The following is a 27,234-nucleotide window of genomic DNA, read 5'->3' as shown; positions in this document are numbered from 1 at the left end:
TGAGTCCGCTGGATATAAACAAAAATTTATTTGAATATGTTACAAGTTTAAAGCTAATGTGTCTTGTAAGTTTGGCTCAAGTAGGATAAACTGGCTTGAAGGGCGCGTGCATTCACATGCCAGGATTGGATATACAAATGCACAATATACAGAACTGTGCTGGACACTTGACAAACGTGTAATGGGTAGATGTTGACCCAAGGAAATTAATTTACATTTGTGGTGGATTCATGCATGCCATGCTGTTTTTGCCCTTTTGGGTATATTTTGTGTTGGGCGATCTTGCACGACTTTGTTCTACTTTTGCCTGCTTTCTTAATATTATGAGATTTTGCATGTTCATAAACTCATATCGTTTCGTGAAGTTAGTGATTGTGGTCCATCGGGGACCATGCATCCATCTAAAGAAGGTGGTATATGTTAATAGTTTTAAAATTTGAACATGCAATAATCAAGTTATCAAGCTAAGAAGCTATTTATACTCCATGTGCAACTACTTACTCCATCCAGATAGATAAATTAAATGAGAACACGTAAACTCTTTGAAACACATACACAACGAAAATAATATATTAACAACAACAATAATAAAATATTACAGTATTTTTTTAAAGTGTATATGTCATACTTATTTGTGGGTTTTAAGAAGATTTTGAAATAGTAAAACTTTTGGGGTTGAGTTTTTAACAAATATGGGAGGTGGTTTTTTTTTTTTTTTTTTTGGAAATTTTTCTCTACAAAATTGGGGATCTTGACAGTGGAAAGTGGGGCCCAATGGGGGAGAAGAATCGCGCCAAGGCGTAAATAATTTTTATTTATTTATTTATTTTTTATTTTGTTTTATTTTTCATTTTTTTTTCCTCTAGTCCCATATTCTCTTTCTTAATCACACATATAAAATCTCATCAAAATCAAACCAAAATCTCCACTATCATGAAGGTTTAAGGGATTTGTGACATATCACATTTCAGGTGTCAGTTTACACTTTTTTTTTTTAACATTGAAATCTAATTAACAATGATTATGCCAAGCACCTTGTGCTCAAATGGCATGTAGTGGCCCCCCTCAAATGAAAGGTCATGAGTTCGAGCCTCAGTGGAGGAGATATCAAAATTGACTCTTTGTGCTTCAACAGGGTCAGTTGTATTCACAAAAAAAACAATGATTATAATAAGCATGGAGTATAATTTATTACTTGAACATATTATATTATTGCTACATAAATATCATTGACATAAGTATGTCATGATGTAATTACAAATCCTTTCGTCATTTTAGAATGAGAGGTTACTACCCCCCCCCCCTCTAGAATGACATTTATTCCCATATTTCTTAGAATAATAAACACACAGACAAAGTACAATACGATGAGCAGATGATTAGGTATTTAGGCGGCTGTCCCTTCCCCGCCGCCCAATACTTTTTCAACAGCCACTTGAAAGGCTATATTGGTGGTGGTAAATCCCCCATCAATCAAAAGGTTGAGCCCGCTTACGAACATAGACTCGTCGCCGGCGAGGTACAAAGCCGCCTCTGCTACATCCTCCGTCGTCAAAGTTTTCCCTTTGAAATTTGAAGCTTCTGCCACAATTTCCTCCGCCAATTTCCTATCCTGGGTGGGCATTATACTCATTCCCAACTTAGTCAGAATTACATAAGGCGAAACGCAGTTGGCTTTGATCCCATATTTCCCCATTTCAACGCACAGGCTCTTGCATAATCCCACCACGGCGCACTTGGATGCCGTGTACGTGTCGGAGGTGATCCCGAACACCTCCGACGCCGCGCTCGCCGAGAATATTACGCTGCCCTTCCTCGCCGGAATCATCACCCTGGCCGCGTGTTTGGCGCAGAAGAATGCTCCGAACACATTCGTCTCGAAAACTAGGTTGATGTTTTCTGGGCTGGCCTCCAAGATGCTGGTGTCTCGGCTCCCTGCGACGCCTGCATTGCTGAACATGATGTCTAACTTTCCGTACCTGGAAACGGTGGTGTCCACCGCATTTTGGACGTCTGATTCGATTCTGACGTCGCAGTGGATGAATAGTGCGTATTCCGGGCCGATCTCTTCGGCCACGGAGTGACCATTCTTGTCGTCAATGTCAGCAATGATAACCTTGCACCCATGTTGAGCAAAGAGCCTCGCCGTGGTTGCTCCTATGCCGTTGGCTGCTCCTGTTATGATAGCAACCTTTCCTTCTAGTCTAAAAATGAAAGATATGCAAGATTTTCCCCATTAATATTAAGTGGTTTGGTTGGACTGCATAACTGGAAATTGTTATTCAATCAAATTCTGTGCCTAATATAAATCTGAATTGATGAGATACATGATATTCATTATATAGTACATACAGTTCACAGTATTGACACATCAACTATAGCTGAGATTAAAGCAGCTTATCCTTAGATTATTTGCATCTAACAAGATATAGATACCTATTACATGTTCAAACCGAAAATGAAAGAATAATAATGAAAAAAGGATGAGAGAAAATTAAATAATTAAAGTAACCTTTTGAACACGGGAAGTTGAAGGGAAGAGGCTGCCATAGTTGCGGATGCTAGCTGGTGTCAGTGAAGGAGAACTGATATTGATATTAGATGGATTGGATGTTGTGTATGATATGAAGGATGAGGAAAACATGAAGTGTATTTATAGGGAGAAATTGGGTGGCAAATGGCAATTATTTACAATCAAGATTGTGTGTATTTTTAAAACATTGACATTATAGTGCCCCAAGAAAATGAAATGTTGGATGAAGTTAGTTACTCAGCATTCGGTGTCACTCGTCTGCTTCAACACGGGAACTCCAGATATGAAACAGTACACATTGGCTTTCTTGTTCAATACAAAATAACAAAAAGTCAAAACATACACTACAACAAATTAGTTTTTTAGCGACATATACTTAACGGCGGTTATATACAACCGTCTCTAAATAAGTATTTTGCGACGGTTACAAAAATCGCCTCTAATTTTGTATTGAATATTGAAAAACTTATGAAACATTAATTACTTTTTAATTTAATATGATATTTTAGTGGCGGTTCTCTTAACCGCGGCTAAAACTCAAGTAAAATGATCAATAAAATAATTTATTTATATTAATTAAAAGTGTGTAAAACCAAAATGACAGGTGATGAATCAGTTTCTCGAAACAATGGCGGACAAAATCCCAACCCAGGAAGCAATCGACTAGCAAGGAGGAATGAGATCGGCGATACTGGAACCACAAGGAGAAGACAGTGACGGTGGCGCCATCACCGTCGGCGACACCACTCGCGACAGTTCGCAGAAGCTATCCATCTCCAATACCTAAGAAAAACCGTCTTCACCTCCTCAATTTTTCTCCTAATTGCTTCCACAACTGCTCTCATCGTTTTTCATTGGCCATTTGTAGCTAATAAGGTATTATTTTGCTTGTATTATTCTAACTTTTGTGAATTTATATCAATTATTTTTATTTTTTGAGGATTATTGTGAATTTTTTTTCCGAATGTTTATTGCAATTTGATTGATTCTCTCTATTGGAACCTGAATTCTTCTACTAGTTTTCAGGATTCTTCATAATATATATATATACAAATTGATGATCACTTTACATTAGTCAGAAATAGAATTTGTGCCCTTTCTGTGTCTGCTTATAAAATGTTTCTAGTTCTAGAATTATGTTACTACGCTAATGTGTTTGTTTGGTAGCAATTGCATTCAAGGTGTTTGCTATATTGTTTTTTATCTGAAGTTTGATTGTGTTTTGAATAGTCTGTATTTGCTACCAATGGTGAGTTGTACTCAAGCAGAAGAGAGCAACCGGGCAGGTATTCAGTAGTTCTTTTCTTTTGATTCTGCCTCTGGGTAAAGGTTTCCACTATCCAAACTATAGAATTGTCAAATCCACATTGATTTGAGATTTTTATCGTTTTCGGCCACATACAGGAATGTGCAGAACTTATAGATGAGTTCATATCTGCAGTTAAACAAAACTATGGAGAAAAAAAATTCTCATACAGGTATGCCTTTGATAATAGTATATGTTAGATAAGAGTGTGTTATTTACTATATATTCTAAACTCCTAAAAACTTTCTAGTTAGAAGACTTTGCAAATCACAATGCTTTTGATCTGCTGGCAAAGTATTGTACTGCTTGTGTAACTTTTGCAGTCAGGGGTTGTGCTAGATGGAACTCGGAAAAAGATTTGGCTTGTCAACTCAAAGGCACTTGCACTAATCTCATCAATTTTGAGTAGCTTCCTAATAATGCATAGTTTCAGCCTTTCCCAGATTCACTACTATCTCTATGAATTAATTACTGTTTTGAGCTCAAATCTGTTCTTGATTGGATGTTTATGTTATCTGCTTAATTTAATTTGTTCAACTTGAGAAAATGTTTGAATTGGGGGATTGATTTTCACAACTTGTTCTGTGTAAATTAGGAGGATGTATTTCAATTAGTTGGGATCCCTTTGGTTAAGGATGCATTGGCAGGTTATAAGTTATAACACATCACTCTTGGCTTATGGACAGGTAGTGTATGATAAGCTGATTTTTATCCTCATCTTTTTATGTCCTTGATTCTTAGGTCTTTCTATATATTAGTAACAGTACTTACATTTGGTTAATTGTTACCAGACTGGGAGTGGAAAGACATACACATTGTGGGGACCTCCCAGTGCAATGGTTGAGACTCCATCAACCAATGGTCTTCAGGGCATTGTTCCACGCATTTTCCAGATGTTGTTTGATAACATTGAGAGAGTAAGTCTGCCATTTTGGCCCTTTCTTTTGTCATGTTAAAATGCAAAGGAAGTATGGAATAGGACATTCCTGACTCTTTTTTTTGGGACTATTTAGGAGCATGGGAATTCTGAAAAGAAACAAATAAGTTACCAATGTCATTGTTCATTCCTTGAGGTAAATTACGTTGACACCTTGGACGTAGCTGTTGTTAAACTGGTGTTGAGATATGTACTAAGTAGCTTACTGACTGCTGTAGGTATACAATGGCCATATTGGGGATTTACTTGATCCTATGCAGAGGAATTTGAAGGTAAAAATTATGCATCCTTTCATGCAAGCAAAAACGTACTTAATTTGAAAGTTTTGTTCTGCTATTCTTCATTAGTGTGTATGGTAATTAATGAGAATGAAGTCTTTGGTTGTAATGCTTCAGATAAAGGATGACACCAAAAATGGATTTTATGTTGAGAATCTGGCAGAGGAATATGTGAGCACATGTGAAGATGCAAATATGCTTTAACCTTTATCCCAGCAAAACCATACGTCTATGTGCTTAAAATTAACCACTGTGAATTATGATTTTTTTTACCAATCTTTCAATTTCTTTCTCAAAGCACTAAGTATTATCTATAGATATGCATAGAAAGCCAAAATAGATTCACCTACAAGTCTGGATAAAAACATTCACGCCATTTATTTATTTTTGTCATTTTATTGTTACTGTTTAATTCCTTTCCATTTCTAGGATTCTTTGGAGAAGTTTTTCGTGGCATTTGGAATAGAACAAAAGTTGTAATCAAAGTTTTCTTGGAGCAAGATTTGACTGTTGAAAACATGGAGGATTTCTACAATGAAATTTTCATCCTAAGGTATCTTGTCATCTCTCTTTTATTTATTTTTTGTTTTTTTTTTTGAAATGGTCATATTGTCTATGTAATCAGCTCTATTAATAAGATGAATCCTACTGTTGGAGAAGTTCCTTTCTTCTTAAGAGAACAAAGGACAAGGAAGGGAGGTAGTACATTACCATTTTTTTTCCTCATTTTCTTTAATGCCCAAAGTTTACTTGAGAGGCAAAGCTTTATCTGGCAGCATATTGATGTCTTGTTCTTTTGAATTAGGCCAATTCTTGTCCTGCCTCCAACTGATATCCAAGTCATTGAGTGTGAACAGTCGGAAGCAGAGCAAGGACTCTATTATGCCCTCTACAAGAAATCTTTACCGGGGAGTGGAAAGAAATTTCATCTTAAAGAAAACGGGAAATCTCTTGCATGATAGCGTCACGTAGAATGAACTATTGTGTTATATTTATCATATAATGCATATAATTGATTTCTTTTAATATGTAGAATTGATTTTATTTTAATATGTGTACTTCTTTAAATATTGTTAAACATTAGTATTTGGCAATACAAGTTACATTTGATTTTCTTTTAAATTAAATGTGTATTTATTTGTGTTTTGCAATGCATATTTGAAAGTAAAGATTTACATCAAAAAGTAATTTAATGGCAATTAGAAAAAATATTACAAAAAATACCATGTAAATTTGAGTAGCAATTAAAAACAATCGCTATTAGATTAGAAAATAAAAATATATTTTAGTGACAATTATAAAATCACTATTAATAATACTGAAATTAAAAAGTATTCTTTTACTAGCGACACTTAATAACCACCGCTAAAATTTTTAGTAAATATTAAATAAATATTAGAGGCGGTTTTAAAACCACCGCTAAATGCACTCAAAACCGCTGCGAAATAAGTTCTCCATTAATTCCCATACTTGTCTAAAACCGCCTCTAAATCTTTCGCGACACACTATTTAGACACGGTTGGGGAACCGCCTCTAAACAGTTTAGTGGCGGTTTTGAACCGCCTCTAAATAACAAAATAACCGCCACTAAATAGCCCTTTTGGTGTAGTGATATATTCACACTAATTTCTTTTTTTTTTTTGGGTCCAAAAAATAAATATATAATACATATATAAACACATACACACACACACACACACACACACACACACACATATATATATATATGTATGTATGTATGTATGTATGTTGACCGTCAGGCAGGTTGAACGAGTTCAACCCTGCTCAATTTGAGACGTGACGTTATGGTTTACCATGGAGGGATGTCGTCAAATGGCTAATGTCCACCTACTTATCAATTTTAAGTAGGATATGATCAGCTAGTCAAAGAATTATGTGATTAAGTATACTTCACTTATATGGAAAGTAAGCATAATGTAATGCTGATATCCAACAATTGATATTGGAGTCGAGATCACAGGTTTGAATCGATGGCGATGCCGTAGCCGAGTCCAGTCCTGAATTGGATGTTGTGGTGTAAGTTAGGTCAAGTCTAGTCCCGAGAGGAGATTAGTGTGCGCGAAGGCTAAAGAGCGAATCAGGCATGCTGCTGGATTTTGTGATCAAAGATTGCGGTAGGTGTCTTACTTATCATTTTAACTTCAAAATTTGTAAATGATGTTTTTCTAAAATATAAAAGAATTTTATGTTTTATGTACAATTTTACATTTTATATTTTTAATGTCTTTTAATAAATTTTGATTTGTTAATATATATTCTGCTTGTTATATTGATTTTTCAATAACATTCATTCTGTGATTGTAATCGCATTTGGAAGAAGTAACTTTTAAATTTTCATTCTTATTTTAATCTTTTCTCCTCTTTATATAAGCTTATTACATCCATTGTAGTATATACAATACAAAATTAGTATCCTACATCAAAGGGGGTGAGACGCGGCGCAACGGTCTAGGTGCCTAGCCGGCCGGCCGCGGAGGAGGTCAATTTCGGCCTTTTTCGACGCGGCGCCTAGGCGCGATTTTTGTAATATATAGGCCCCTAAATTTTACTTGAAAAATCAATTAAGCTCCTAAATTTTAAAAAAGTGTAATTAAGTCTATAATAAACATGCTATTTTGGTGCATTGAAACTCAAAAACCTATTAGTGACCTGTAATAGCATGCCCACTAGGTTCTGGCGAGTCTTGGGTGACATCCCGGGCAACTTCGACGATGCCCCGAGGATTAATACCGACGACCGACAACTTCAATGGTTGTCGCCCGCTTGCCTTCTCGAATGGTGAAGGCTGCCAAGCCTTCTCAATATGAGAAAGCAATCAACAACGGAGAAGGCGACCAACTATTTGCCTTCTCCGCAGGAGAGGGCGACCAATAGGTGCTTTCTCTGCCGGAGAGCACAATAGTTGTCGCTTTCTTCAAAGAATGAGGTCGCGACGATCATTTGTCGATCGTCGACCGTTTAGTTAAAAAAAAAAGTAGTTTGAATTGAGCTAACTTTTCAACTCGTAAAAATAGTACACATTTGGCCATTTTAGCTAGTAAATCTTATGTCAAAACTGGTAAAGCATGACATGTCATCCCATTGGCACTAATTTGTCATCTATTTGTAAGAATTGACATATCTAACACACTTAAATTTCAAAATCAAATAAATCGGATGGAGGAGACCAACTAATTGAGTGAGATTTTATCTACTATTATTTTTTATTTATTTATTTTTTTGGTGAAAGAGATTTTATCTACTATGTTCATGCCTCTCTCCTCCCCGTCAAAATATTATTATTATTATTATTATTTTATTTTTTATTTTTATTTTTTTGTATTTAGTTCACATTTTTGAAAAAGTCTCCTACTCCGATCCATTAATGGAGATGAAGCATGATAGTAGTGGAAGACCAACGAAGGGGAGAAAGAAATATGGACTAGTACTTCACCAAAATCTTTTACATCGTGTACGTCAATAAAAAAACGTTCTATTCATGAAAATTAGAGATGTCCATTGTTAGTGTCTCTAGATATTGATAAATGAAGAGCCAACGAAGAGGGTGCCTCCTCTTCTTTAAATCTAGAGATATTAGCGATGGCTGTCTTATATGCCTAAAAGGAAAGAATTAATGAGAACGTTAACTTGTTGGATGATTAATGGTAATATAAAGTTGCCAAGCACTTTGTGTTCAAATGACATGTAGTGACTTTCCTAAGGTACCGTTTGTCTTTACCTCGCAACTCACAAATTTATAGCAGGTGATAAATTTAGCAAAAATTTAAGAGGCCAAAAGGTATATTTCTTCAATATATTTAGTCCCCAATTAATTTATAGCCGGTGATAAATTTTTCAAAAATGAAAAACCCTAATGTTGGTGCTATTTATAATAAAATCAGACCCGATAACCTCACCCAAGCTATATAAGAGACAACAGTCAACAGCCCATTTTCATAATCGACATTCCAAATAGAGGTGAGCTCTGGAATCAAAACCTCAAATTCAGTGAAGAGACCATTCCAATTTCCATTCAGGTTAGCATTTTCCTTACCAATTACTGATTATCTGTTAATTAAATCATCTGTTCTTATTTTCTAATTTTTCAATACTTTTGGCTTGAGCGTGTACTTGCCTTCCCAGTTCCCACTCTCACTGGAGTCTATTCACTAAATTTTTTAGTCCGCATAGACCCAAATACAAAAAGTGAAAAAGTTGAAAACTTTGATTTTGTTTTCGCTTAACGTTATGAATCCGAAGCGAACAAAAAAATGGGTAAAGAAACCAGTTTTGGACTTTTATGTTCAGTGTAGGAGTTCGTTTCTTTTTCCACATTTTCTTTCCCTGAAAGCAATACAGAAAGTTACATTGTTATATATGATGATGACATTATTTTTCATTCTATTTGGCAGCAATACAGTGTGACCTGTTTCATTCAGCACTTGGCTTCAGATGGAACCGGATAGGTATATTTGGGCAAATTATACTATAGACCATGCTCCATGTTGCAATGTGTACTATGAATAAATGTTCATTTTTAATATTTGAAAGTTCATTATTTGTGTACAAAAATAATGAACTTTTAAAAAGTTGAACATTCAATGTATTAAAAATGGATTTTTAGTATAATAAAATGAACCTTATCTGAGTGGTCAACAGTATAATGATTGGTATATTTGTCTTCAGGCTGCTTGATTACTGATTTGTATTGTGAAGTGGTTATTTCGTCCTCTCCCTAAACAAATAATTATAATTTGAAAGTCGAATGCCATTTCAGATTAAATTCTCCACACACATCTGCAATCATGTTTGAGGCGCTAGGATACCAACTTCAGTTTTCTCAGGTAATCAGGCTCTTGATGGCTGTATGCCAATTGATTTGTAGTGTAGTCTAAATTACCCAAACATCATTTTTATATGTTCTTCATGTTAGGCAATCTGAGTTTTTGAAAGTTAATAGCTTTTCCCTTTTTACTTTTCTGTATTAGTATTAATGTTCAATGTCACATTTCAGACACTGGCACACACTCTGGCTGTATGTCAATTGATTTATCATGCAGTCTAAAACTCTAAATTACGCAAACATCATTTTTATATGTTCTTTGTGTTAGGCAAATTGAGACTTCAAAAGTTCATAGCTTTTCCCTCTTCTCTTCTAGTTGCCAGTCTTCTGGGAATGTTATTCACTGTAACAACTTTCCTTGGCATAGCTTTTATGAATTTAACGTCTATCCTGATTGTCAGTAGCTTCCACTTAAACGGATACTCTCTTAGATTTCTCACTTCTTTTTCCCATTATTGTGGCAGGATCCTAATTCCAAACACTTGGGTACTACAGTTTGGGATGCATCAATGGTTTTGGTCAAGTTTCTGGTAAGATTTGGTGTTCCTTCTGGAAGGATTTATACTTGTAGGCTTAAAGTGTTTAATGTTCTTCGAAGCCTTTCTGATTACTAATCAACTAAACTAATTCTAAATTTTGGAGAACCCAACTAACTCAATTCAAATTTACAGGAGAAAAATTGTCGAAAAGGAAGGTTTCGTCCATCCAAATTGAAGGGGAAGCGTGTAATTGAACTTGGAGCAGGTTGTGGAGTAGCTGGATTTGGTAAACCGATCCTTTCTCTCTTTTCCTTCCGTCCATGCTCTATTCTTTCAATGCAATGCATGTCATTCATGTGGACACTATAAAACGGAGGTGGATCAACCTTTGTAGGCATGGCATTGCTTGGATGTGATGTTGTTTCAACAGACCAAACTGAGGTGTTGCCATTGTTGATGAGAAATGTTGAACGTAATACTTCCAGGGTAACGCAGATGAACCCTGATTCAGGTATCCGACTAATGCTGTCTTAAGGTTCTTAGCATTATAATCCTGTTGGCTCTCTTTGACAAAATCTTTATTTGAATATAATTACTGCTCCGTCTCCTTTCATTAAGTAGATACTTTAATGCATGTGCAATTTACATTTGAACAGCATGTTTGTGTTATCTTTGCCTTGACATAGAATCTTTTTTCTTTTAGATTCATTTGGTTCCATAAAGGTTGCAGAGTTAAACTGGGGTGATGAAGATCAAATCAAAGCTGTTGAACCACCGTTTGACTACATCATTGGCACTGATGTTGTGAGTTCTAGAAATGCCATGATTTCTTTTTACCTCTTTTACATCATTGATGCCTGTTTTGGAGTCTATTAGCTCTACTTTTGCTTCATTTCAACCTTCTTTATCTCCTTCTATTTATGAGCACTAACTTCATCCTTGTGCTTACTAGGTTTATGCAGAGCACCTCCTGGAACCACTTCTGCAGACAATTCTTGCACTATCTGGACCCAAAACCACAATTTTGGTATTGCAATTTGAAACTTGCTTAGAATCATTAAATCATGTTCTTGTCATTTATGCCAATCTATTGTTTCCAATGTTGCAGTTGGGATATGAAATTCGCTCAACGAATGTCCATGAAAAAATGCTTGAACTGTGGAAGAGAAATTTTGAGGTCAAAACGGTTCCAAAAGCAAAGGTAACTGGCAAACTGTTTCTGAACTTTTCTGTGTCACCCAAAAAATGACACTGTTTAGGCGAGCCCTAATGATTTTAACAATTTTTTCAATTTTGCTAGTGAATTGCTAAATGAAAACTTCTTCAATAGAATAATAAGGCTCTAAAATACTTGCACTCTGTTGCCTTTGTCTATCTTGATTCTTTGATGATATAGTTCTTGTGAGAGTTTGCAGGATAGAGACAAATTCTTGATTTTCTCCACTTTAGAGCAATAGATCTTCATAAAAAAAGCAGTAGAGTTAATATCCCTTGAATATGGTGGCAATTCCGGGTCTTGTCCTCAACTTTCTAACTTTCACTCATTTAATCTTCTACTTCAAAAATTGTTCCACATTTAGTTTGGAATACCCTTAATTTGTCAATATTTTACCAAACTCTACCCTTTTGCATGTGAGGGTATTTAAGGCTTTGGATGGAATGTGGAACTATTTCAGAAGTATAGGATTAAATACAAAATTTGGAAGTTGTGGATTTGATCTATTGCCAGTGTACTCGAGAGATCGAAACTGGAAATAACTCACTCCTTGTTTATAGATTCGCGTCTTTTTTAATACTTTTTCTTCTGAGGGATCTTGTCAGATTAAAATGTTCTTTTTCATGAAAAGGAAAACAGGTGAAATAAAAAGAACATGGTTTCAGAGTGATTGGCTTAACCGATTTTTCTGGTGTTCACATCAAGAGAAGTTTGTACCTAATATAGTGCTTAATAATACTTCTAGACCTCCTACATTCTCAATCTCAAACACAAGTGTAGTTGTAATTTGTAGTATAAAGTGAAATGTGTCTTTTGACTGATGAGAACAAATTTTGTTCATTCTAGATGGACAGTAACTACCAGCATCCTAGCATCCAATTATTCATAATGAGCTTAAAGCCATCCGTGGAGAGCGCAGAAAGTATTGCACATGGGCCCGCTCAGAAGACCAAGCTTTCTGGGTCCAGAGAACTTAAACACGGATCAGATGAAGAAGATGATGATGATAATAGTTACAAGGCTGATGAGGATGATTTGAGAGTGAATGAAGTCATAGTGGATGACAAGCTAGTTGTAGATCTGGAAAATAAAAAGCTTAGTGAATGGGAAACACGAAGATATGGTGCTATAGCTGCTCGACTTCTTCGTGATATCAAGATAACTTAAATATTCGAGGTAAATATGCGTGTTTCAGGTTTATATGCTTAGCCTTAGCCTAGTACCTACATCGTAACCTTGTCTCCATACCAGTGTTGAGCCTATCATGGGCTCCATAGTTTATTTTTAATGCTTACTGCCTATATCCCAGATGCATTCATAGTTTACAGCTGATGTGTTATATATCATTGCTATTCTAGTAGTTTGTTTTTGTCAAATTTGTATTTTTGAAATAAACAAGAAGAGCGTTCACAAGCTATGCTGAATTGCCTCAACAAAGCCAAAGGCCTGATATTTCAGGTACAAGATTATTTGTTCGTGAATCAAAAACTAAAAACGAAGATTGCAACTAATTAAGAAGAAGAAAGTAGCTAATAATTGATGGAAAAGACTCCATCAAGAGAAGAGTTTAAAGCTTCTTTTTATTCCTGCAAGATTTCATATTTTCATCCTTCATTCTTTGATTCTCTTCATTTCAGGCAGATCAAACAATGCACAGCCATTGACCAACGAACATGCTGTCACAGTTGATATTGGGATTCACTCCGAGGAACTGTTCCAGTGTCAGGTTGAACTGCGTTGCAACACCCTGACAGGTATCACCGCTTTCTGCTCCAACAGCATTAGTGCACTCTAGCGCTGCGTCTGTCTTTCCTCCTGCAGCCGTATCGTGATCATTAGTTAGGAGAAACTAAATATAATAGAATATAAAACTTCAAACAAAAGCTAGAAGTTGCATTATCGCAAATATTTGAAAGTATACCAGTTAGAATTCGACTCTCAGTGTGTGATAGAATCAGAAGAAAAGAGAGAACAGGAACCATGATGTAAAACTTGTCAGATATTTGAGCCATTGAGGATTTTTTTTTTCTCTAACTCTTGTTTTGAGCCTATGAAATCTTGAATTTTGGTTGTGTTCTTAACTGCTTTTCTGGTGAACTATTTATAGGCTGTCTGAAGCATTGGAGAAACCAGCATATCTATTAACTAAAAAAAATACAAAAGCCTCTGTTAATTCATTAAAGTAAAAGCCGGCCTTGGTTATCTTTGAAGCCCTATGTTGGTGAACATTCCAACTTTTAACTTGTTAAGTATGATTTGTGTTAATGTTGTTTTCTTTTGTTGTCTTAACACTCAAATGTAGGATGCCATCAGTCGTGGCTCTTTATGTTCATTGGTTTTGGATGAATTAATTCTAAGAATAATTGATAATACCAAATTTAAACAAAAGATTTATTACAAAACATGAAATTCTGACTCGACATTCTTTTTCCGGCTCGAAATTATTTTAGCTTGCCAAGCTGTTCTAAGCATTTTTTTTTTTGAAGGCAGTTGGTTACTAACATTAAAAATGATTTGTTGACTTGATAATAATCAAATTGAAGAGTATTTGTCAAATTAAATCCAGCTGTTCTGTACGTGGTCTTAGAAGTTATTTTTGTGACCGTAAATACAAAATTTAAAAATGATTTGTCACATTACTTTTTGTGACTGATGTTGCGATGCAATGGCGAATGAAAAAGAATTACAATTTCTTATAAAGATATACTACGTATCATTATTGAACATAGAGCCGTTAAAATAGACCTAACAAGGCTGGTTTAGCCCGATTTTTATTTTTTTAGATGAGTTGAATTGGAAATTTTTTTGGTCCATTTAGCCTGTGTACATACATGTTGACCTGTGTAATCCACAGGCCAACCGTACAGTCTCCTACAATAATAGGTGGGTTAGCGGGCTAGCTCATTTAGCCTACCAACCCGTGCCTACTTAGATTGGATTGAAAATCCTAACTCAATTTCAAAATGAGTCAAGTTGAACTACTTAACTTGTTTTGACAGCTCTAAATTTAAACATAAATTGAGACAGAAAAGATCTTTCCATTATCATGAATGAAGCATTGAAGCTACTATTAATCCAAAACAAGTTGTTCTGGTTTCTTAGATTCACTTCTTCATGCCAATCCATCAACACAAAGCCATTTACCAACAAAAATGGATATAGCAAGAAATGCATCCCATGACAGACCAAACTTCTGTGCAATACCTTATTGCATTCTGCTTTTGCTTTAGCCTTCCCCACTGCAACTGCCATTTCAACAAAACAATCAAATCATTATGAAACTAAAAAGAACCCAAAACCAATATCGAGGAAACAAAAAGGATTACCAGTAGTCAATAGAATGAGGAGAAAAGAGAGGGCAAACAACTTGGTTCATGTCTCTGCCATGATTTTTATCAGTGGGTCTAAGTGAGAGACCTAAATTTATAGGCTATAAACCACATTGGACACACCAAAAACAACCTATGAATTAAAGATGTTGCCACTCAAGAAAAACAATCTCATTAAGAAACAAAGGGCAACAGAAATGGCAAAACCAAAATAAAAGTACACATTTTGGTATCAAAACACGTACCAATATAACATTTCGTTGGGGTTGTAATCCAGCAAGGTCTACATAAAAGCAGAAAGCCAATCCCTCAGCACCCGGCTGCCATTGAAGCGCATCGATCCAAACCATGAACTAGACTTGTGTTCCAGATTAGAATAGGGATCCATATATAATCCCAAATAAGAGATCAAAGGTTCATCCCGACACTCGTCAATCACAAGTCTTATACTATACGTTTTAACCACAGGAAATAACAGCAACCTCCGGTATCCCACTGTCGTTCCATCTATTAGTTCCTGCCATTCCCCGAATTCGTTCAATACATCGAGATGGAATGCGATAATCCGCTGCCCCATATGGATTGGCTCTTGAACTTCTAACACGTTGAATGTCACTTGTTCTTGAAAATCCAAGTATAATACGAATTCTGATTGCTCTCGTCCTGGAGCCCAATAAGTATAGATGCCTTCTTTAATAACATTATAGGGGGCAAATCGGAAGTCACTCGTACCTCTTGTGCTGCTGGCAGAAAAACGAGCAGATTTTGCTAGATTACGGGAAAAAATTGAAGTCCGAAGCTTGGTGAACTCTCTGAGGACTTGTATATCCTCATCTGATATAAGACCCGAAGTATTTGGCGGTACATTTAACAACAGTTGGCAGTTTCTGCCAACTGATTTATAGTACAAGTCAAGAAGATCCATTGCAGTCTTGGGAGCTTCTGATGCATGCCAAAACCAGCCAGGTCGTATTGAAACATCACATTCGGCAGGCACCCAATCTTGACCAGAAGGGTCTCCCATTTCTATATATCTGTTGGGCATCAGAAAAACAAATGTAAACGAAATACTACTATATTTACTACCAGACAATCTGCGGAATTCAAATGGTTTTTGTTTCCAAAGATGCGACAATGTCATGGAAGTGATACTGGGAAAACAGGACTCACTCGTAATCAGTGCCACCAATAGTTACATCGCTACAATTGATAAGGGACCAACAAGTCGTCCCAGCAACACCATCTTCATCTCCTATCCATCTGGTATCAGGGCCAGCATCTGTGAAGATTGCGGCCGCAGGTTGGAGCTGATGGATAAGGTCGAACCAATCATCAAAGTAATACTCCATATCCTTCTCACCCTCACCTTTTGCACCATCCAGGAACACTTCTTTAATCTCACCATATCTGCATTGCATAATGTTATGGTTATTAAATCAAGCACTCTTCATAACGGATTTCACATATACACACCCCATCTAACGTTAGTTTATGAATCCAACTTCAGTCACAGATTTCTTTAACAAGATCGATGTCATAGAAAAAGAAAAAACTTCTTGCTCTATTTTGGTCTTGAAAAATAACTTTTTGCAATAACCACGCTCATGATATGGTCTGAGCAAGTAGCTATGGCCACACGAATGGCATAACCATGTAAAATTCCAAATATGGCATCGAACTTCCACCAAACAGCTGTAGATGAAAATAGCTTGTTTGCCTAAAAACACCAGTCAGCCTAAATAATTAAATATTTCTGTAACCAATTGACAAATTCTATGAAGCAAGAAAGATACCATAATTGTCCAAAATATATACTCCATATTTCACATCTCAAAACAATGTCTATATGTCTTAGAATTTCATTTTTCATGTTTTTTAACAAATATATGTATTTGTAAGTATCTATCTGATGAAAAACTTCCCATTCTACATTCTTTCATACTGAACATCAGTTCTTTAAATAATAAATACTACTCCTTAGTCCTTACCAACTATCACCAACTGGAAACTACATGGGAAAAGAAAAAGAATACCTAACCCTTTTCTACACAAATACTTATCAGTTATCAGCCAGAAGAACCACTAACAATAAAATTTTATGAAATTGACAGAAGGGGAAAGTTTCTTCAATTGTCCATACAGCCCATTTGCAGAAGCAAGGGTAGAACAATTCCAATTTATATTTACAGCTCCAAGATTACTTCAAAATATAATTTTTTTAAAAAGGGGAAGAAAGAAGAAAAAAAAAAAAAAAAAAAAAAAAAAAAGAGAAAAGAAATCAACTTTACCCTGTAAGCAACTCAGTCATCTGCCCCAAATAGAATTCATTGTACCCAACAGTGTTGCCATATACAGGCTCATGTTTATCCCAGGGTGAAAGATAAACACCCAATTGCAGACCAGCAGCCTTGGCAGCCTGAGCCAAGTCGCCCACTACATCGCCGAGCCCATTTCTCCAAGGGCTAGACTTGACAGAGTAATTAGTGTAGAGAGAAGGCCAGAGACAGAAGCCATCATGGTGCTTTGCAGTGAGGACCAATCTTGTAAACCCGTTTTCTTTGGCAACAGAGACCCACTGGGTGGCGTTAAGGCTATCCGGGGTGAAGATCGACGGGTCGGCGTGACCCGACCCCCACTCCGAACCCGTGAAAGTGTTGGGCCCGAAGTGGAGAAACATGGCCATCTCCGAGAGCTGCCATGAGAGCTGGCGTGCCGAAGGGATTGGTAGAAGGGGAATTGGAGGCGGCTTTGGGCGTGCGCCAAAGGAAGGCGTAGACTGAGAGAGTAGGTAAAGTAGGTGGATAAGGAGGATTACGAGAATGTTTCTTTCGATGGTCCGACGATGTTTTGCCACGATCATCTTCCCCAACACTACGTTAGAACTCCTGGAATGATGCTTCTGATCTTCTTTGAAATTGGAATTGACTCATTGTTTCTTTTACAGTCTGAGAGTCAATATATTATTTTCAAGAATTGCTTCTTTTTATTTATTTATTTATTTTAATAAATATAATCAATTGGATGTTGGAAAATGGAAAGGACAATCACAAATCATTCTCCCTGACACAATTATTTTTGGATAAAACTTCCAAGCAATTAAATGTTTGCACATGCGAGTAGTTGGTGTGTCAATACTAATGATATCTGTATGTTTTGGTTGACAACTGAATTCTATTCATTTTTAAGGTTTAGCTATTCTTTTTTATTTCTTTTTAAGCTTAACCTATGTTAATTGGAGCAATGAAATATTAAGATATTAGGACTTCCTTGTACTACATAGTTAAGTTTAATTGTTTCATACCATGTTAAAATTTATACGCGAACATCGAATACCATTATATACTATATTTATTACTTCGTATTAATTTTTTAATGCAGAACACTTTAATCGTTAGTATATCAGTATATAAACAAATTATAAGGCTGATTTTATCCCAACAACTATGAGCTTGGCAAGATGATGTGGAATATAATAATAACATTTATATTTTTTATTGCTCAAGTGGATTGCAAACTTGCATCTGTTACAAGTTTGCAATCCGTACAAAAGCTATCGCAGTAACAGCTGTGGCAGCTTTTGTACCTTTTTTAAAATGGTTGAAAAAATCTCTAGACGCTCCTCGGGCGTTCAGGGGGCGCCAAGCGCCTAGGACGCCTAGGTGAGGATTAATCGGCGCCTAGGCGTTCGTGTATTTTTTTATTTTATTTTTTATTTTTTAAAAATTTGTTTAAGTATTTATAATTTTTTAAAGACTAATAATTATAAATTATATAATACTTTAATAGTTAATACTAAAATATTAAATATTAACCTAAAAATATATATAGAGTTTTTGTACAATTTAGGATTATTTTGCTCAAAACGATGTTGTTTTGAGTGAAATAACCCATTAAAAAAAATCATAGTTAATCAGTTGACTAGGCGGCCTAGTCGGTGCATAGGAAGCCTAGGCGGTCAGAGCCTAAGCGGTTTAAGCAGTCTAGGCAGAGATTAGGGGGCCTAGGCGGTCGTCTAGTCGGCCAGCCGCCTAGACCACCATTTAAGGTGATACGTTAGGCGGTCGACCGACGCCTAGCGTCTAGGCTGGAATTAATCGGCGCATAGGCGAGATTTTTGAAACTTAAAAACATTTTTTTTGTTTTTGAGAAAATTTGTTAAAAACTTTTTATTTTGTTTGCTTGTTTATTTAAAATATATATTAATTTTTTAAAGTGATGTGAAATTGTTATCCACTTTGAAAGTTGATTGCATTTGCAGGGATGTAATGTGAATAGTAATTGAATTGGGTAAACGAGCCGCCGTGTTTCCCCTTCCTCCTGCCGTCGTTCGCCAGCTGCTTCTCCAACGAGCTCAAATGTAAGCAGAGTCTGTTTCTTCCATCTGTTGTTGTCTTGGTTGAAGTTGAGCGAGATGTAGGAATGGAGCATTGTTGCCGGCGATTTCGACTTCTACGGTAACATACACGTTTTTCTGTTGCTTGTTGCAGTTCTGCCACCTCCCTTTCGTTTTCTTCTCGCCGGAATGACGAGTGTCTCCTTCCTATTCTCAGTGATAGGCTTTCTCTTTCCTATTCCCAGTGATAGGCACTTTTCCCCTATTTTTGTGGTTTTTCGTTTTCTTGATTTTCCTTCGATTCAGACAACACAGTTAAGAGCTTCTTAGCCTGGAATTGTCGCGGGCTTGGCAACCCAGCAACTGTGCAATTTCTTAAGGATCTAGTCGATTCGAAGAAACCAATTCTTCTATTTCTTATGGAAACTTTACTTACCAAAACAAGAATGGAGGCTTTAAAGATGAAGTTGGGTTTCAGTGGTTTATTTGTAGTTGACTGCTCTGGTCACAGTGGGGGTCTTGCTTTGTTGTGGTGGGATCAAACCATGGTCTCAATTACCAGTTATTCCTCAAACCATATAGATGCCCAAATGGCGATTCCCGGTCACCCTTCACAGTGGAGATTCACAGGCTTCTACGGACACCCTGAGAGGCACAAACGGAGGGACTCATGGAACTTATTGGAAGATCTTTCCTCTCAAAGCAATCTTCCTTGGCTCCTCATGGGAGACTTTAATGATATCCGAAATCCAGAAGAAAAGAGAGGTAGGGTCCCTCATCCCCGTTGGTTGATGGAAGGTTTTAACCAAGTCATTGAGAGATGCGGCCTTAGCGACTTGGACATTGAAGGACATAAATTCACTTGGGAACGCGGCAGGGGCACTCCGAACTGGGTAGAGGAAAAACTCGACCGTATTTTGGCATCGACTGACTGGCTAACGATGTTTGATAATGCTAAGGGAGAAGCTGCAGAGACTCCGGTTAGTGATCACCTACCCATCATTCTCTGGCCAATTCTTACTGAGAAAACTAGAAGAATTCGTCGTTTCAGATTTGAAAACCTTTGGCTTAAAGAAAGAAACTGTAGGGCCATTGTTGCTGATTGTTGGAACGCAACCAGAGGTAATAACTTGGGTTCCAAATTAGGGGTTTGTAGCAAAGCATTATGGAAATGGGGAAGGAAGTTTACTGATAACCTTCAAGCCGAAATAAATCACTTCACGAATCAAATGAAGCTGCTAAGACACAGAACAGATAGAAACGGAATCAGAGATTTTATTCATGCTCAGAGGCGATGTGTTTGGTTATTAAATAAGCAAAATACATACTGGAAGCAAAGAGCTAAGGCATTTTGGTTAAAAGGGGGCGATTTGAACACAAATTTTTTTCACAAAACAGTTACCAAGAGAAAAAGAAACAACTCCATTAACAAGCTGAAGAATTCGGAAGGCACTTGGGTTGAAAAGGGAGTTGCTCTGAATGCGGTAATCACTAATTATTTTATCAATATCTTTAGCTCTCATCAAGGGAACATGAACCCTGTTTTGGATTGTTTGGAAAATTCGATTACTGCCTCTCAAAACACTATGCTTCTCAGAGATGTCACTGTAAATGAGGTTAAGATTGCAGTTTTCAGTATGCATCCCGATAAATCCCCCGGTCCAGATGGTTTTAACCCAGGATTTTATCAAGCTTTTTGGGAAATTCTGGGACAAGACTTAGTCTCTTTGTGCAATGTTTTCATCAGAACTGGTAAACTACCCCCCCTCATAAAACAAACACATCTTGTTCTTATTCCTAAAAAGAACGTTCCAGAGTGCATGGGAGACCTCAGACCTATAGCCTTATGTAATGTGTCTTACAAGATTGTGGCTAAGGTTATGGCTAACAGACTAAAAACTATCTTGGATAAAGTGGTTCATGAAGCTCAAAGCGCTTTCGTTCCCGGGAGAATGATAACTAACAATGTCATGGTGGCTTTTGAGGTCCAACATTTTTTGAAAAGGAAATCTCAAGGTAAGGATGGGTATGTTGCTCTTAAGCTGGATATGAGTAAAGCTTTTGATAGAGTTGAATGGACTTTTCTTAGAGCTATGTTACTAAAATTGGGTTTCTGTAGTAGATGGGTAGACCTTATAATGGAATGTGTGTCCTCTATGGAATACATGGTTTTACATAATAATGATCTGCTAGGTCCTATATTTCCTCAACGTGGCCTAAGACAAGGAGACCCTCTTTCTCCTTACTTGTTCATTCTTATCGTCGAAGGTCTTAGTGCAATGCTTAGAAAGGCTGAGATTAGAGGACATATCCATAGTATTCAAGTGGCTAGAAGGGCGCCCAAAATCTCCTACCTCCTGTTTGCTGATGACGTTATTTGTTTTGTAAAGCTAACTCTTCAGAAAGTCATGTTCTCAAATCTATACTGAATAATTATGCAAAGGCTACTGGCCAACTGATTAATTTTGACAAATCTTCTCTAAACTTCAGTCCAAATGTGAGTGAGGAACTCAAGGAGTTGGTGAGGAATACCTTGGGGATAAGAAGTTTGGGAAACGTAGGGAAATATCTGGGGCTTCCATCTCTTGTGGGCAGAAACAAGAAAGAAATTTTTGGTTTCATAAAGGATAAAATTCTCAGCAGGATTCAAAGCTGGAATCATAGGTTTCTTTCTAAAGCAGGAAAAGAAGTCCTATTAAAGTGCGTTATTCAAGCTCTTCCCTCTTACGCTATGAGTGTGTTCCACCTACCAAAGGACCTGATTAGAGAAGTGGAGAAGGTTATGAATACATTTTGGTGGGGGGCTGAGCAGGGGAGCAGGAAGGGGATAAGATGGAAGGCTTGGGGTCCTCTTTGCAGCCCCAAACAATGGGGAGGACTTGGCTATAGAAGATTGGCTAATTTTAACATAGCCTTATTGTGTAAACAAGCTTGGAGACTGATTCAATTCCCAAATTCCCTTGTGGCTAGAGTCTTGAAAGCTAAATACTATCCTCAATCCACATTTTTGGAAGCGGGCAGGGGTTGCAATCCATCATTCACCTGGAGCAGTCTACAAGTTACTCAGGAGGTGCTTAGAAGACATAGCAGATGGAGAGTTGGGAATGGACAATCTATCAAAATCTGGAATGACAACTGGTTGTCTGATAAAGAGTATCCAAAGATCACCACCCCTCCATTTCCATACATGGAGAATGACATCGTCTCCTCTCTGGTGCTTAATCAAGAACATAACTGGGATTTTGAAGCTATTCATGACATTTTTAATTCAAGGGACGCTCAACTTATCATCAATACCCCCCTTTCTCAATCTGATAGGCCAGACAAACTGATATGGATGCCGGAGGAAAAAGGTTCATTCACAGTGAAGAGTTGTTATAGAGTTATTGTAGGAGAGGAAAATCCTGCAAATAGAAAGGATTGGGCCCTTCTTTGGAATATGAAAATACCCCCTAGAGTAAAAGTCTTTATGTGGCAAGCTTGCACCAACTGTCTCCCTACAACAGATCTTCTCCTAAAAAAAATGGTAGATTGCAGCTCTCTTTGTGCTTTCTGCAAAAGGAGTGCTGAAACTGCCACTCACATTTTCTTGGAATGCCCTTTAGTAGCTTCATGCTGGGATTTGGCTCATTTGAATATTATGCATGGCATCCAGGAACCCTCTGCATCTTGGGTGGCTAAAAATTTTGAAATAATGACTAAAGACCAATGCACTAAATTTATGATGATTTGTTGGTTCATTTGGGCTGCCGGGAATGATAAAGTTTGGAGCAACAAAGTCACTTCAGCAAGTGTTATAGTGGGAAAAGCTGTTTCATATCTAAGAGATTGGACAGAAGTGTATGACAGTGAGGAAGCTCTCATCAACCAAAATCAAGCTTCCATTGATAGGTGGATAAAACCCACTACAGGTATGATGAAATTAAATGTTGATGCAGCAGTGAATGTTGCAGGCCAAAAGAATGGGTTTTGGTTGGATTCTCATAAATGAAAGTGGTGGTTTTGTGGGGGGCAAATCTATGCCAGGGAGGGGTATCTTTTCTGTGAAAGAAGTAGAAGCCATGGCTCTAAAGGAGGCTCTTAGTTGGATTTTGCAGCATCAATACGAAAATGTTCAAGTGGAGACTGATTGTCTTTCACTAATCTATAGCTTGCAGGAGTCCAATCAAGTTTCCCAGTTTGATTTAATATTATTAGATGTTAAAGATATTTTATCAGTTTTGTCTAATGTCTTTATTTCTTTTGCTAAGCGATCAACGAATAGGATTGCCCATCTGTTAGCTCGGGAATCCCTTTCTATGTCTGATGGTAGGGAGTGGATCTCTTCCCCTCCCTCTTTTATTTTTGAAACTCTAGTTTCTGAAGCTCCTTAATGAATTTCGTTTCTATCTTCAAAAAAACAAAAAAGTAATTGAATTGCAAATTAGGCGATGTGTAAGTATGATTCACTTTTGAGGGTGAGAGAGTATTTGTAGAGATAATGATAGTTTAAGTACCACTAACTTGTTTTTTATCAATGGCTCAACCATCTCTAGGCTTCGACTCGCCGGTGTCGGAAGCTGAGGCAGCATGGCTCCCTCACCGGCGCTCTGATACCATGTTGGAATGTGAAGACACAGCTTAGGAAGAATGGGAAGAACACTTTGTTGTATTGATTAGAATGAATGCTTACAACTGAAGAAGATGAAAATGGATAACAATATATACAGAGTGAAGCTGGTAAAAATGGTTACAACCAAAAGAGGATAAAAGACGTGTGTGCCCGTTCACAAATATCTACCCTTACTAGCTAGTAGCACCGGTTTTGTTCTCCAACAATAGTGCTTCTAAGAAGGCCTAAGGAGGTTAATTAATTATCCCATGTTATTCAATTTATAGCATCTTTCAAGTCACTCTAAATCTTAATATTGCAAATTTGTTTGTCCCAAGTCTAATCTACACCTTTAGGAATTGCTCAACTCTCAATTTCAATAGAAATCTCGACATCTTCACTATCATTTGGTAAAAACAATGAAGTAGGTCAATCTTTCTACAAAAATTGTTCTATCAAATATAATACTACAAGAAAAGAAAATAGCAAAATATCAATGAATTTAACAATGAATTAAATCGTTACAACTTAAAGCAAAGCCAATGGTCAAACTTTTTCTTGGATTTTTTAAAAGTCAAGTTTTTTCTTGGACTTTTTTGTCAATTTAAAATGCAAAGTAAGAAAGAGAAAAGTAATTTTAAAAAAAAAAAAGGGTCAAGCTGGTCATGGCAACCCCCTTAGTGCATATAAGTAGACATAGATTTTCAAGAGTTTAGGGGAAAAAAGTAATAAAAAATAGTTGCAGATTAATATGCCCGGCTGGGCGCTTCTGGTGCTTTTCGGGTTTTTTTTTTTTTTTTTAAGATGGGTCCCACTTTGGAGATTAAAAAAAATCAAGTTATTCTCCAAGGAGCTCAAATCTTCTCTCTCCTTCACTATTGTGGATGCTCTAATGTATCCAAGTTTATCTCACATAGTTTTTTCGTCATTGAAAATTGTGCATGAACTCACATTAGCTATCTCCAAAAAAAAAAAAAAAAAAAACTCACATTAGCATAAATATTTGCTCTTTTTTTTCTCTCTCTCTCTCCTATCCTCTCTCGAGTCTCAACCAACAAGGCTTTAAATTATCAAAAGTTGTGCACAAACAACAAACCCCTCAATGGGAATATTCTTAAATACTTATAAATTTTGACTTTTTTTATTTTAAAAAATTCGTTAATAAATTAAATATTTACGAATTTTATTGTTGCTACTTTTTTTTTTTTTCTTGTAGTCCACAAGACCACAAGAAAACTAACACTTGTGCAGGTAGCATGATTTCTTTATTTGCCTAACTTGGGTTTCATATTTTGTATACCCTCCAAGTCCAAAAAGTGTTGACATACATATACTATTTTGGCAATATAACTGGACTTGCCACTACGTTTAGAACTTGGCAATAGATCAAAAGGCTTAAAGGGTCCACTGGCCCATCAAAATAATTTTGAGAGCCTAAGAGCATCATTATCAATGAAGTTATTTCACGGTATTTTAGGAGTTTTTGTAAGTGTGATTAGGAAAGAGAAAATGAGAAGAGAAGAAAAAAAATAAAAGAAATCTGATTTGAAAAAATAAAAAATAAAAAATTGAGTCTGACGCGTCTGACGCGCCTAGCGGCGCGTGCACTGCACGCGCTCGCTGGGTGCAGCATTTCCTCCCAATGCGCGCATGGCGCAGCTGTCCTTGAAATTTGTGGTCTCAATTTACTGTAGCATGAACCAAGTCCTTGCAGAACAAACTTTTTTTTTCTCTCACCTCATTTCTCTCTCCTCCAAGTAGATGGTTACTGTTCCAAAAACCCCATAGTATCCATAGATGGTGATGCTCTAAGGCCAATTAATCTAATTTATTTTTATACCCGTCACTCTTGATTTTAAATGAAACAATATGTTCGCCTATCTTAATTATTATAAATTTAAATTATAATAAGAATACATATTTATATTTTAACACGAATTAATTAAATGAACAACGTATCATTGATTCATTAATTAAGATTCCAATAGTACGTGTTGCATACTGAAACAACATAACAAAAAATGGAGAATTAAAAAAGCAGCATGTTTTTAATGAAACAGCTACGTTATTACTTATTACTCTTCCTGCAACAACAAACTTAAACGAAGCTAGCATTGAAAACTAACACACACTCTTATTGTTAAACAGTACCATTTTGTTTTTCTAGTTTTGGGATTCACTTCTTCATCGTACAGATACGATCAACCAACGCAAAGCCATTCCCCGACAAAAATGGAGTCGCAGTTGATGTTTGGATTAATAGCAAGAAAGGAATCCAGTGACAGATTAAACTTGTCCGCAATGCTAGTGCACGTGTCTCCAAACTCTTGTCCATATACCTGATCGCATTGTGCCTTTGCATCAGCTTTCCCCACTACAACTGCCATTACAAAACATCATCAATTCATCAAGAAACCAAAAAGAACCGTAAACCAACATTGATGAGATCGAAAGAGAAATATATAGAGATTACCAGCGGCCAAGAGAATAAGGAGAAAAGAGAGGGCAGACAACATGGGCGATATCTTAGCCATGATTTTTATCTGTCCTTTTAGGTTTTCGACTGTTATTGGTTTTCATTTGTGAAGACAGAATATTTATAGTTTTTAAACTACATTGGATAGACCGACAAGACACGTAGAAAGTAACAAAAAAACAAAAGATCAGAGGAGCCGGCGGCCTTGTTTAATGAACGAAGGAGTTTTAAGTGAAGGGGCCGGCCGGGGTCACTTAGCCTTCTGCATGTGGAGAAAACATTGCAATGCCGACTTGTCCTCGTTAATATATTTTTTTAAAGGTAAACGTAGCTATTCCATTAATTCATAACATAAAACGTTTACATCAACGATGGTAAACCATTCCTTATAGTCAGACATAGAAACAACTTTTCTAACTATGTTATAGAAAACTTGAATCGCAGACTGTTTTATAACTAGGAAGCTATGTTCCTTCAAGGAGCTTAAAGCTTCATCAAAGATCTGGGTCTTCATCATCATTCTTTTTTGCTCGCCCAGGATAAGATCAACACTTGCCGAAACCAAACTAAACGATTTATGTTAATGATAATGAAAAGCTCGTGAAGGTACGTAACGAGAGGAAAAAACCCGTGAAATTAACGAGAGGAAAACACAATAATAGAGAAAATAAAAAGTAGTAAAGCTAAAGTAGGGTTGGGAGTTCAAGACCAACACAAACCCCAATACTTACTTACTATTATTTTATTCAAAGGGAAAGAAAACGGAAGAAGAAGATCTGTGACGGTGGTCGGAGGCGGACGGAGCTGCGACGGTGGTCGGGACGGAAGAAGAGCGAGAGTAAACGTAGAAGGTGACCAAAACCGCTGGCTCAAAGCTCCATTAGAGCTCCGGCCGGAGGCCGCGGTGGAAGCC

At 36.7% G+C, this 27,234-nt stretch overlaps 6 protein-coding genes across 10 annotated transcripts; 2 read left to right on the top strand and 4 right to left on the bottom strand.

Annotated features, from left to right (window-relative positions):
• Nucleotides 1-1,165: 1,165 nt before the first annotated feature.
• Nucleotides 1,166-2,653, bottom strand: LOC116015233 (secoisolariciresinol dehydrogenase-like). The gene is made up of 2 exons (XM_031255259.1): nt 2,513-2,653; nt 1,166-2,204 (listed from the first exon to the last, which is right to left on the bottom strand). The coding sequence occupies exons 1-2, from the start codon at nt 2,548-2,550 to the stop codon at nt 1,388-1,390; spliced, it is 855 nt and encodes a 284-aa protein (XP_031111119.1). The 5' UTR covers nt 2,551-2,653; the 3' UTR covers nt 1,166-1,387.
• Nucleotides 2,654-4,474: 1,821 nt separating this feature from the next.
• LOC116016193 (kinesin-like protein KIN-12F) lies at nt 4,475-6,013 on the top strand. Its single transcript, XM_031256356.1, has 7 exons — nt 4,475-4,525; nt 4,631-4,756; nt 4,853-4,912; nt 4,995-5,048; nt 5,172-5,225; nt 5,484-5,530; nt 5,860-6,013. The coding sequence occupies exons 1-7, from the start codon at nt 4,475-4,477 to the stop codon at nt 6,011-6,013; spliced, it is 546 nt and encodes a 181-aa protein (XP_031112216.1).
• Nucleotides 6,014-8,960: 2,947 nt separating this feature from the next.
• Nucleotides 8,961-13,641, top strand: LOC116015310 (protein N-lysine methyltransferase METTL21A). 2 transcript variants are annotated; one of them, XM_031255350.1, is made up of 11 exons: nt 8,961-9,091; nt 9,467-9,520; nt 9,832-9,898; nt 10,362-10,427; nt 10,569-10,662; nt 10,771-10,887; nt 11,080-11,180; nt 11,329-11,403; nt 11,485-11,577; nt 12,439-12,768; nt 13,230-13,641. In XM_031255350.1, the coding sequence occupies exons 2-10, from the start codon at nt 9,507-9,509 to the stop codon at nt 12,757-12,759; spliced, it is 948 nt and encodes a 315-aa protein (XP_031111210.1). In that variant the 5' UTR covers nt 8,961-9,091; nt 9,467-9,506; the 3' UTR covers nt 12,760-12,768; nt 13,230-13,641. The 2 variants fall into 2 exon arrangements, with proteins under 2 accessions (XP_031111210.1, XP_031111212.1); XM_031255352.1 differs by lacking the exon at nt 8,961-9,091 and having other exon boundaries at nt 9,474-9,520; nt 9,741-9,898.
• LOC116015311 (lysM domain-containing protein ARB_03438-like) lies at nt 12,996-13,667 on the bottom strand. Its single transcript, XM_031255353.1, has 2 exons — nt 13,514-13,667; nt 12,996-13,407 (listed from the first exon to the last, which is right to left on the bottom strand). Exons 1-2 carry the CDS (start codon nt 13,602-13,604, stop codon nt 13,235-13,237), a joined length of 264 nt encoding a protein of 87 aa, XP_031111213.1. The 5' UTR covers nt 13,605-13,667; the 3' UTR covers nt 12,996-13,234.
• Nucleotides 13,668-14,582: 915 nt separating this feature from the next.
• On the bottom strand, nt 14,583-17,873 carry LOC116017210 (alpha-L-fucosidase 1-like). 4 transcript variants are annotated; one of them, XR_004097861.1, is made up of 5 exons: nt 17,210-17,873; nt 16,092-16,328; nt 15,167-15,955; nt 14,919-15,022; nt 14,583-14,837 (listed from the first exon to the last, which is right to left on the bottom strand). XR_004097861.1 is itself a non-coding variant. In XM_031257747.1 (4 exons), the coding sequence occupies exons 1-3, from the start codon at nt 17,779-17,781 to the stop codon at nt 15,205-15,207; spliced, it is 1,560 nt and encodes a 519-aa protein (XP_031113607.1). In that variant the 5' UTR covers nt 17,782-17,873; the 3' UTR covers nt 14,583-14,831; nt 15,167-15,204. The 4 variants fall into 4 exon arrangements, 2 of the variants coding, with proteins under 2 accessions (XP_031113607.1, XP_031113606.1); XR_004097860.1 differs by having other exon boundaries at nt 14,919-14,972; XM_031257747.1 differs by lacking the exon at nt 14,919-15,022 and having other exon boundaries at nt 14,583-14,831.
• Nucleotides 17,874-25,787: 7,914 nt separating this feature from the next.
• LOC116015148 (lysM domain-containing protein ARB_03442-like) lies at nt 25,788-26,402 on the bottom strand. The gene is made up of 2 exons (XM_031255167.1): nt 26,319-26,402; nt 25,788-26,225 (listed from the first exon to the last, which is right to left on the bottom strand). Exons 1-2 carry the CDS (start codon nt 26,377-26,379, stop codon nt 26,047-26,049), a joined length of 240 nt encoding a protein of 79 aa, XP_031111027.1. The 5' UTR covers nt 26,380-26,402; the 3' UTR covers nt 25,788-26,046.
• Nucleotides 26,403-27,234: the final 832 nt, after the last annotated feature.

The sequence above is a fragment of the Ipomoea triloba genome, chromosome 4, assembly GCF_003576645.1.
Source record: "Ipomoea triloba cultivar NCNSP0323 chromosome 4, ASM357664v1".
NCBI classification, from domain to species: domain Eukaryota; kingdom Viridiplantae; phylum Streptophyta; class Magnoliopsida; order Solanales; family Convolvulaceae; genus Ipomoea; species Ipomoea triloba.
Note: the sequence above shows the minus strand (reverse complement) of the source record. Positions and strands in the feature narration are given on the sequence as shown.